The sequence below is a fragment of the Panulirus ornatus genome, chromosome 22 (genome assembly GCF_036320965.1).
Source record: "Panulirus ornatus isolate Po-2019 chromosome 22, ASM3632096v1, whole genome shotgun sequence".
NCBI lineage: Eukaryota > Metazoa > Arthropoda > Malacostraca > Decapoda > Palinuridae > Panulirus > Panulirus ornatus.
The window spans coordinates 19,366,384-19,378,200 of NC_092245.1; the positions used below are offsets into that span (position 1 = coordinate 19,366,384).

General features: G+C 47.1%; 1 protein-coding gene across 1 annotated transcript in view; it reads right to left on the reverse strand.

Annotated features, from left to right (window-relative positions):
• Positions 1–11,672, reverse strand: part of LOC139756608 (twist-related protein 2-like) — a 74,821-nt gene extending 63,149 nt beyond the window's left edge. Inside the window, exon 1 of the mRNA XM_071676256.1 lies at positions 10,728–11,672. Within this exon, the coding sequence (XP_071532357.1) occupies positions 10,733–11,326 (594 nt within the window). The 5' untranslated portion in view covers positions 11,327–11,672 and the 3' untranslated portion in view covers positions 10,728–10,732. The remainder of the gene's footprint in view (positions 1–10,727) is intronic.
• Between the last annotated feature and the right edge of the window lie 145 nt (positions 11,673–11,817).

Here is an 11,817-nt window from a genome sequence, read left to right on the forward strand (position 1 = left end):
ACAACCTTACCACCCGGTGTTACAGCCTCACCACCCGGTGTTACAACCTTGCCACCCGGTGTTACAGCCTCACCACCCGGTGTTACAGCCTCACCACCCGGTGTTGCAGCCTCACCGCCTGGTGTTACAGCCTCACCACCCGGTGTTACAGCCTCACCACCCGGTGTTGCAGCCTCACCGCCTGGTGTTACTACCTCTCCACCCGGTGTTACAGCCTCACCACCCGGTGTTACAGCCTCACCGCCTGGTGTTACAACCTCTCCACCCGGTGTTACAGCCTCACCACCCGGTGTCACAGCCTCACCACCCGGTGTTACAGCCTCACCACCCGGTGTTGCAGCCTCACCACCCGGTGTTGCAGCCTCACCACCCGGTGTTACAGCCTATCCACCCTCCTGCAGGTCAAGTCTCCTTACGTTACCTCCATAAGAAGTACTCAAGACTCGAGGTAGTTTTTTGTCTTCATCATATTTCTCAGCAAAAATGCGACACCCATGATCTTTTTTTTTCATGATTACGGAACGGGAGCTTGTGGAAGTGGCCAAGTGAGCACGACTGCACGACCCATGAGCACGACCGTTCGACCCATGATCACCTCACTACGACCCCACGAGCACGACAGTACGACCCCTAAGCACGACAGTACGACCCCTAAGCACGACGTTACGACCCCTGGATATGAGGGCGTTGCCCTTGAGCCTGACTGACCCCTTAAGGTTTGAAGATGATGCCGTCCTGCCAAAAGGTGTTCGATCAATACTCCAGAGGTGCGGGTTAAGACTGCGTCAGGTGGAGAGGCATGTGTATGTGAGGGCCACACATTACTCCCTGTGTCACTCATGTATGGCAGAGAACGAATCCTGGCGCTGGGTGAAAGCCATCTCGGGTCACATCCCCGTTTGTGACCGATGATAACTGATAACGAACCGTCGGGTTTATGTACAACATTACATACAGAACGTACCACGCAGACGTGTGATAGAGAGGACGTAACAGCTGAAAAAATATAGATATTCATAATGTTAGCTTTAGCAAGCATTATGCAAGACTTTCTGTAGATATATATTGTTGTGTTTAGGATAGTGAGCGCTACATGATAACCTTGAGGTATGTCAGCGGCTGGCGCGCTCTCACCACTGTAAACAAGCCAAAGACTCCTCATGTCTTCTAAGTCCTTACGTCAGTTCAGACAAGTGAAGAACTTGAAATTAATTAAGACTAGATCCCACTCGTCCACAGCTCCATAGATTTGCTTGAGGCCTCGCTCTACGTCCCTGTAGAACTCTGAAGGTTGAAGGTGGCTACACAGTATTACAGTGTGACTGGTCAGCCACTGTATGTTCTACGTCCTGTACTCATACACCTGTATATGTATGTCCCATTGTGACCAAGGTGACTCACGCTGTTTATTTGTATGTCTATCGTAATTAACTCATCCTGTAACTTGTGTAATTTATACGCTCCAAATGCGCATTGATTGGTATTCAATGCCACGGGCTCGGAGCCCCCATTTTTGAATGGGACGAGGACCCTACTGATTACGTAGGGACTGAGAGACGGGCAGGGTGTATGACAGGGACTGAGAGTCTGCCACAGGCGTGGCGAGAGCGATGGCGGGCATAGAAGGTAAGTCGCATTGGTCTGGGAGGTCAAAACCAGACGGCTTGAAGGGGGCTTAGAGAGACTGGCGTCGGGCGTGCACAGTCAGCACCTGGCTGACGTCCCTGGTCCCCGTGGTGAGGAATCGGGCGGTGGCCCCGTCGCGCCGCTCCCAGTGCCGCATTGATCGCCCTCTGGGACTACAGGGGGGCCCCCGGCCGGACGGATACATGGGGCCCCCGGCCGGACGGACGCCATGCAGGACCCCGTGGTATGGGAGGGGGGCCCGGGAGGTGGTGGCCTCGCCCCAGCCATCAGGGGGCCATATCGGTCGTCCTGCGGGGTTGCAGGTCTTCGTCCAGGACCCGGGGCTTAGACTGACGACGGCCCAGTGATACCCTTCTCACCAGTCGGGTCCTTGGATGTACCAGCAGTCTACAGGCTGCCTCTGTGTCGTAGGTTCAACGTGTTTATCTGGTTTGATTTAATGGAGTATCGGGTGGCCGCGTGAGGCGTAATCCGGTATCACATCCACGGTATATATATGGTGTCCTAAATCAATGTATATAGGGTCTGTTTCGGGGTTCGAAACTCTTTTATCAGTTTGATGACTTATTTGGTGTCAGTCTTATCGTTTGTTTAGTATCAGCACGAGGGTATACGTGGAACCATTCTCCTGGTGTACTGTGGCCTGTGCTTAAGTTCCAGCCATAGACTGAATCAGGTACGCGTGGGGTTAGCCGCAAGGAGTGGTGTGGCCTCTCTCACCACTCATGTGGCCTCTGTCACTATTCATGTAGCCTCAGCCTACTCATGTGGCCTCTTATCATGACTTATGTGGTTTCTGTCATCACCACTGTGACATCACCACTGTTACTTCCATCACCACAAATGCGGCGTCTCACTGCTCATGTGGCCTTTTTCATCACTCGTGCCACCTCACCACTCATGTGGCCCTTGTCACCAGTCATGTGGCCTCTCTCCCTGTGAGCGTCCTCGTGAGAATGTACTTCTCGTCCCATAGTTGAGTCAACCCGTGTTCCAGCCCTGCATGATGCTATTGATCATATATATAAGAGAAACCCAGGTACCACTTTTATGGAGACTGCAAGTTCGTGGCAGGGCTAAAGCCAGTAGCAGGAACATTGTAGACTCCTTTGGAGTCAGATGTTCCTCGACGAGACCTTTGTAGTAAAAAGTTCCTCAACGAGACCTCCGTATTAAGAGGTTCCTCAACGAGACCTCTGTAGTACGAGGTTCCTCGACGAGACCTCCGTATTAAGAAGTTCCTCAATGAGACTTCTGTAGTACGAGGTTCCTCAACGAGACCTCTGTAGGACGAGGTTCCTCGACGAGACCTCCAAATTAAGAGGTTCCGCGACGAGACCTTTGTAGTAAGAGGCTTCCTCTTCGAGACTGTACTTCGACTTTCGCTCACTGACGATGATACAGCTCCGCCGAAGATGACTTTTCGACCGAACCTTAAATTTCTTGCAGGCGGATTTCCGATAAGGCCAGCGCATCCATATATATATATATATTCCCTGCATGTCGTAGAAGGCGACTGAAAGTGGAGGGAGCGGTGGGCTGGAAATCCTCCACTCCCGTTTTTATCTTTCCGAAAGAAGGAACAGAGAAGGGGAACAGAGGAGGAGTTTTCCCTCTAAGGCTCAGTCCTCTCTTCTTGAACGCACCTCGATAACGCGGGAAATATCGAATAAGTATGAATATATATTATATTTTATTTGCTTTGTCGCTGTCTCCCGCGTTAGCGAGGTAGCGCAAGGAAACAGACGGAAGAATGGCCCAATCCACCCACATACCCATGTATATATAGACACGTCCACACACGCAAATATGCATACCTATACATCTCAACGTTTACATATATATACACACACAGACATATACATATATACACATGTACATGATTCAAATACATATATATATATATATATATATATATATATATATATATATATATATATATATATATATATATATATATATATATATAGTTGGAAAGGATCACAGTTTTGCGCGTGATCAAGATATTCCTATGAGTCCACGGGGAAAATGAAACACGAAAAGTTCCCAAGTGCACTTTCGTGTAATAATCACATCATCAGGGGAGACACAAGAGAGAAATATAACAGTCAGTTGATATACATCGAAGAGACGAAGCTAGGACGCCATTTGGTAAACATGTGATTGTCCAAAACAATCACATGAACTATCACATGTTTACCAAATGGCGTCCTAGCTTCGTCTCTTCGATGTATATCAACTGACTGTTATATTTCTCTCTTGTGTCTCCCCTGATGATGTGATTATTACACGAAAGTGCACTTGGGAACTTTTCGTGTTTCATTTTCCCCGTAGACTCATAGGAATATATATATGGGTGAAGAGTACTTGTTCAGGGAAAGGTGGAGGCGAGTGTAGGGCATCAAACTAAGATGGTGACTTGGTGGGCACCGCAAGTACTTGGTCATAGGGAGGCAGTGGGTCCACTCCACGTCAGAGGAGTCCAGCGTTCGCGGCAGTGGTATAACACAAAGCGTCAGGGTTCGCCTAGGTACAGGACGGTAGTGGTACACACGCGCGGTACACGGCACTCCACACACACACACACACACACACACACACACACACACACACACAGAGTGATGCTGACAACAACAACAAAGGGAAGGGTTGCAGTGACTCCTGGCGCCCCTTGTGGAAACTGAGCAATGGCGAGGCTGTTTCATCGTCACACAGTTTCTTCCGAGGAACTTTTTGACTTTTTCATTTCCCTGTAGCTGACTGTAGCGCAGTCTTGAAGCAGGAGGAGGGCCCCGTTGATGGGTGTACTGGACAAATATAAAAGTTGTTATATATAACGCGCTCACTGCATCATATTCGTATATATATATATATATATATATATATATATATATATATATATATATATATATCTTTCTTTTAAACTATTCGCCATTTCCCGCGTTAGCGAGGTAGCGTTAGGAACAGAGGACTGGGCCTTTTTTGGAATATCCTCACCTGGCCCCCTCTGTTCCTTCTCTTGGAAAATAAAAATAAAAAAAAAACGAGAGAGGAGGATTTCCAGCCCCCCGCTCCCTCCCCTTTTAGTCGCCTTCTACGACACGCAGGAAATACGTGAGAAGTATTCTTAATCCCCTATCCCCAGGGATAATATATATATATATATATATATATATATATATATATATATATATATATATATATATCTTAACGCTACCTCGCTAATGCGGGAAATGGCGAATAGTATGAAAGAAAGAAAATATAGTGTGTGTGTGTGTGTGCCACCATAAGGTACTTATGGTTGTGTAACCTCTTAACTACCACAGATCACTCGTTGAACACGACTTTACGGTCCTTGAGCACCACGGTACGTCCTTGAACACCACGGTGCGGCCCTTGAACACCACGATGCGGCCCTTGAACACCACGATGCGGCCCTTGAACACCACGGTATGGCCCTTGAACACCACGGTGCTGCCTTTGAACACCACGATGCGGCCCTTGAACACCACGGTATGGCCCTTGAACACCACGGTGCTGCCCTTGAACACCACGGTGCTGCCCTTGAACACCACGGTATGGCCCTTGAACACCACGATGCGGCCCTTGAACGCCACGGTGCGGCCCTTGAACACCACGATGCGGCTCTTGAACACCTTTGAGCACAGTTACGTCCCTTGCGTATGATGGCCTGGCTGTTGACTTGACCTTTAAGAGATCAGGTCATAAACCATGCAGTCATAACCCAGGCTCCTACCGTCGTGTTCAAAGGTCGTACCGTCGTGTTCAAGGGTCGTACCGTCGTGTTCAAAGGTCGTACCGTCGTGTTCAAAGGTCGTACCGTCGTGTTCAAGGGTCGTAACGTCGTGTTCAAGGGTCATACCATCGTGTTCAAGGGTCGTACAGTCGTGTTCAAGGGTCGTACCGTCGTGTTCAAAGGTCGTACCGTCGTGTTCAAGGGTCGTACCGTCGTGTTGGAGGACTGTACCGTCGTGTTCAAAGGTCGTACCATTTTTCCTCGAGGAGAACAGATCAGCTGTGCTGCTGTTTGAGCCGCTGAGTTCTGCCTAGAGACAGCAGCAGCAGCAGCTGCTGCTCCTGTCTCCTAAAGGGGTAGCCGGTGACGACCTCCCGCCTCACGCCAGCTGTAGACGTTTAGACCTGGCTGGTGTGTGTCTGTCCAGAGGGGTCGCGGAAGGAGACGGGGGTCGACATGTCCAGTAAGGAGGGAAATAAGTGTTTTGTGTTGTATAAAGGGAAAGATGGTTGCATACCCTTTAGAAAGGATATATATATATATATATATATATATATATATATATATATATATATATATATATATATATATATATATATATATACATATATTATCCCTGGGGATAGGGGAGAAAGAATACTTCCCATGTATTCCCTGCGTGTCGTAGAAGGCGACTAAAAGGGAAGGGAGCGGGGGGCTGGAAATCCTCCCCTCTCGTTTTCTTTTTTTTTTTTTTTCCAAAAGAAGGAACAGAGAAGGGAGCCAAGTGAGGATATTCCCTCAAAGGCCCAGGCCTCTGTTCTTAATGCTACCTCGCAAACGCGGGAAATGGCGGTGTGAGAAAAAAAAAAAAAAAAAAAAAAAATATATATATATATATATATATATATATATATATATATATATATATATATATATATATATATATCTATATATATATATATATATATATATATATATATATATATATATATATATAGAGAGAGAGAGAGAGAGAGAGAGAGAGAGAGAGAGAGACGAAGAAGATAATTTTGTTGTATAATTCTTTCCCTGAAATACATCAGTAAAAAGTCTATAGGCGTGTGGCAGGCGGCTGGGCGGGGAAAGAGAGAGAGAGAGAGAGAGAGAGAGAGAGAGAGAGAGAGAGAGAGAGAGAGAGAGAGAGAGAGAGAGAGAGGCCGGGCGTCAGGCTATATAAGACCTTTACATTCCCAGGAGGAAGGGAGAAAAAAAAGAAAAGGCTTTTCAATCTGACGTAATGAATGGCTAGAAGGTACGTTTACATGTCCATCAGAAATTAGGAATGCCTATTTTTTTCTTTACATGTAGTAGGAAAGAGAGGAAGGTGTTTTACATCATGAGTTGGATGGAGGATGTTTACATCTCCCTGTTTTACATCAGTTGGATGGCGGGAGTGTGTTTACATTCCCCCGTTTGGCTGGAAGTAGATATTTACAAGTTTATTAGGTATGGGGAGGTGTATTTACGTCTCCAGGAGGGAAGGAGAAGGAGGAGGTGGGGCAGCATTTACTTACTTGAGGAAGAAAACAACAGATAATAGCCGATCTATTGGTCTATAATGGCTTTTAAGAAGAATATTTCTTGCTATCAAACATACCCAGCGTTGCTGGAGAGGGAGAACAAATCATTCCACTTTTGAACTGACGACAGACAGTATCAAGGACGCAGGTCTGCACATGCGCAGATTACCGCTGATGGTGTTTGGTTTCTGTTATGATTACATCTGACGTGGAGTCCACAAGCCATCTTACCTGTCCATTTTTAGGTCGATTAACGAAAGCGTAAAAATGGGATTTCATGTCTCGTATTCACTGTCGTATTCACTCTGTAACGTTTGAGTTCATTACATCAAAGGATACAGGAGATAAGGCAGGTCGGTCTGCGCAGGCACAGATACGCACTTTGACGGAGTCCCAGAAGCGTATGGCCCACTTTGCGTCATCTTTGGTGGTCATTTATCCCGGTAGTTCGGGCGTGATTTGGCATGTGACACACAGTCAAACACACGGACATTGAACTTATTTATATGGTAAAATATACTCGATTTCTTCGAAATAGATATCCACTTTGTTTTTAACGTTGACATTACATCTTTGGGCAATTTATTCTAGGGTTCAGTTATTGTATTAGTTTGGTGAATTTCTCGCCGTTATTTTTCGTTATCCGGTGGTTTTGTGGTTATGTCTTCGTTATCATCTTTCTTTGATATTTCAGAACCACGATTATTGAGATCACCCGTCAGTCTCTCTCTCTCTTTTTTTTTTTTTTAATAGATTCAGTTGTGTGTCTCTGAGATCACCTGTCAGTCAGTTTTTTTTAAATAGATTCAGTTGTGTGTCTTTGAGATCACCTGTTAGTCAGTTTTTTTTAAATAGATTCAGTTGTGTGTTTTTGAGATCACCTGTCAGTCAGTTTTTTTAAATAGATTCAGTTGTGTGTCTTTGCTGGCACAGCTGGCTTCGTAACCCAGATATTAAGATTGTATTGAATATATTATGTATTATTTCTTTATTTTGTAATATGGAGACCAAAGCTTCACAGCACATCCGGGTTGTGGTCTGGGTTGTGGCCTGACCGAGACATTATACAGATCACACGTTGTTTCTCACGTGTTGTGGGTTGTTTTGATCCAGGCACGAGTGAGTGGTACGTAAATTTAAGGTGGTTATCCATATCTTCCTCCTCCAGGATCCATATCTTCAGCCACTTGCCATGACGAGTTACAAGCATATCTCTTCCTGTGGTTGGTGTTTCGGGTCTGTCTAAGTGTACATTTTCCCTACGTTAGGTCTCACATCATCCACGTCTCTTACCGCGCTGGTAAATGTGCCAAGATCATCTACCAAGCGTTCACTATCGTCTGGCCTCCCACGCAAGTTTTATACCGTCGGCAGACTTCGGAGGTAGAATTTTGCCGTCGAACCCTGATCATTGACGGAGATTGTGAGGATACATATCCAGTCAGGAAGGAAGGAGGATCTATACATGTGTGCCATAGGAAAGAGCTGTGTAGGGATGGGACGTGTATGCACTGGGGTGGGCAGACCTCTCTGTATATCAACAGAAGGAAGGAGGGGAATCCCTCTGTTTTGTGTTGTATTGTCATCCCGCATGAACACTTGACGTCCCTCTTAGTAATGTTACCATATTCCATCTTCACTATAGAATGGTATTGAGATCCCGTTATCACCGTATGATTACATTGTGTAAGTGGTAGTAATTCGTCCGTACTGATTACTCCCGGCAGAACGCAGAAAGAAAAGACCCATCATATCACAAGTATATATGGGGATAGGGGAGAAAGAATACTTCCCACGTATTCCCTACGTGTCGTAGAAGGCGACTAAAAGGGAAGGGAGCGGGGGAGGGCTGAAAATCCTCCCCTCTCTTTTTTTCTTTTTTTTTAATTTTCCAAAAGAATGAACAGAGAAGGGGGCCAGGTGAGGATATTCCCTCAAAGGCCCAGTCCTCTGTTCTTAACGCTACCTCGCTAACGCGGAAAATGGCGAATAGTATGAAAGAAAAGATATATATATATATATATATATATATATATATATATATATATATATATATATATATATATATACCTGATGACGGTCCGTCATGAGCCAATGAGAGAACTTTTTTTCTATTGATGTCCAGGAAACGTAAACATTTGGTAGCGACCAACTCACCAGCGTACGCAAATGCTCTTGATAGTGTTGGCACAATACCTTAGGGGCATTTTAGACTCGAGGTGCCGACACTAGAGTCCAGGCTGTGTATCAGTGGATATTTAGTGCCATCACGGACGAGGCTGTGCGTGGGTTTATCGAAAGAGAATCGTGGGAGTGTGGGTCTGTATTGGTGGTCCCTGGCATGGCGTCCGTAACATGGAGGTGTGACGGCCAACCTCAGTATCCGTAACATGGAGGTGTGACGGTCAACTCCAGTATCCGTAACATGGAGGTGTGATGGCCAACTCCAGTATCCGTAACATATAGGGAGGGGTGCGGTTCGAAAGAAAGAATTTGGGGTACACTCACTAGGGTAGTGTAACGTTATGTATCCAACAAAAACCGCTTGCTTCAGTAGGATCGCGTAGCTTACAGGCATTAATGTACTCTCTAGGTTGATCCGTACAGACCATTGGTTCGTTCAAAACTTAATGGTTTACAATTCATCTGGTGGAGTTTTGAGTCTCGGCTTACCAAACAGTTACTGGGGATAGAACTGGTAATGCAGTAAATCCCCACACTCATCTACATCACCTGAATCCGTAATTTAAGATATTCTGTTACGACATATCGAACACCAGTGTAAAACTGTCTATATATATATATATATATATATATATATATATATATATATATATATATATGTGTGTGTGTGTGTGTGTGTGTGTGTGTGGAGTTAAGAAAAAAGTCTTTAGACATCTAGTGGGAGATAGAGAATTGGTCTTGACAAATGTAGTTGGAGTTTAACACATTGTGCCACGCCACATCAATTCGCAGATTCAAACAGGTTTGCGACATATGTTTTATATACTCGGTCGCGGCACCAACTGCTGCTAACCCAAGCCACAGAAGTGACTGCGGCAGTTTATAGCTTTGGTCGCAGGACGTTCGATGGAAATTCTGAGAGTGGTGGCTGCAACGCAGCGAGTGGCTGTTGAAAAGGAAAAACTGTCGCAAGACCGAGTCAGGGAAGTGAGAACGAGTAAAATAAGGTCCAAACAGTTTTAAGAGAACCGGTCGCAACACATCTTGTGCGCGGTGAAAGTCTTGGGTCTCAGCACATTTTGTGAATGAAAAAAAAAGAGAAGTGATAGCAACTCAGATGGTGAAAGTTCAAAAAAAAAAAAAACTGATGGTACGACATGGTCGAGACCCCTGCCATCTTGTGTGGTGTCACCCTAAGTGTGTTACTCTTGTTGGTCTTCGTTGTGTGGATGTGGCCCATTCATACCGTGGGTCACCAGCGTCTCTCCCGCTTTTTGTATGGTGTACTTTTTAGATTGGTTTACACGTCTGCCCCTATTCTGGGGGTGTGGGCACTTGACCCTGTGTATGTTGTGGTGCCAGAGTGTTAGTACCTGAGTGTCGCGTTGTACTAGCGATGTGAGGCAGGGGTGAGAGGGGTGTGTTGGGCCATTAGCCTCTGATATCTTACCCCAATTTCCTCTCTTCTGGGCCGGAGCCTCCGGTATCATGTTGCTGGTGCCGAGACCTGACGATATCGCCTGTGGCCCGTGGCTAGTAATACGAGCGGCTGATCATTCTGTACACTTACTGCCGGGAAAGTGTTGACACGGCCTTACCTTTATTATAGGTGTCCTCCCCAGGCGCCCTCCATGCGCCACACGTTGAAGGCGTAGCTAAGGCGCTCATGGGCCACGTAGGTGCAGGAGGAGGAGAGCCGCTGGTCATGCACGTCGGTGTCCAGCACTTGGTACAGGAAGTCGATGTAGCGAATCGCCAGCTTTAGCGTCTGGATTTTGGAAAGTTTGTCTGAGGGGAGAGTGGGTATGATCTTCCTGAGGGAGGAGAACGCTTCGTTGAGGCTCTGCGTCCGCTGCCGCTCCCGCACGTTGGCCAGCACGCGCGCCTGTTGAATTTCTTCGTAACTCTGGGGAGACTTCTTCCTGGCCTTCACCAGCCGCCCCTCCTCGCTCTCGTCTTCCAGGCGCCGCTTGCGTCCCCGCGGCTCGTCCTCTCCCGATGTGGCTTGCGACTCCAGCCCCCCGCAAGAGCTACGCGGGCTGAGGTCCACCATGAGGGAGGAGAAGGCAGAGCCGGAGGGCGTCGATGTGCGCACGTGGCTGGGTTCCTGGAGCGGTAGAGTGTAGGGGGGCGGGGAATACTCGCACTTGACGGTCACTGTGTGCCCTGGCATGACCTCTGACCCGCGCTGCACCATGTCGAGGGCCACTGGTCACTCCGCCCCGCCACCACTACACCTAACACCCGTCCACTACAATGACCCCCACGATAATTGCTCTGTTTCAGCTTCCCCAGAGGCACTCTCTGTGTTTGACACTAACACTGACACTTCACACACCGAGCTGACGACTGCTGTGGCACCCAGACGGACCACAGGTGACACCACAGCCTGACCTGACCTGACCTGACCGTTTGTGATACTAGGAGGAGGAGGAGCAGTACGGGGACTGGACCAGCACTGGTAGCGGGGCAGTAGTGTTGGTGAGGCGTGGTAGTGTCACGCCAGACTCCGTGGCACCTTGGCACCCTCACCAGTTGCCACATGCCCACACTACCTGCTCCACTCACTCACTCCCTCCCCTCCATCTCTCCTCTGCCACATAAGAATATCTATGAGATGTTGACCCAGGTAGAGACTTAAAAAACCCAGAAAAGGAAAAATTCACCCTCAAACAAATACGTGCATCA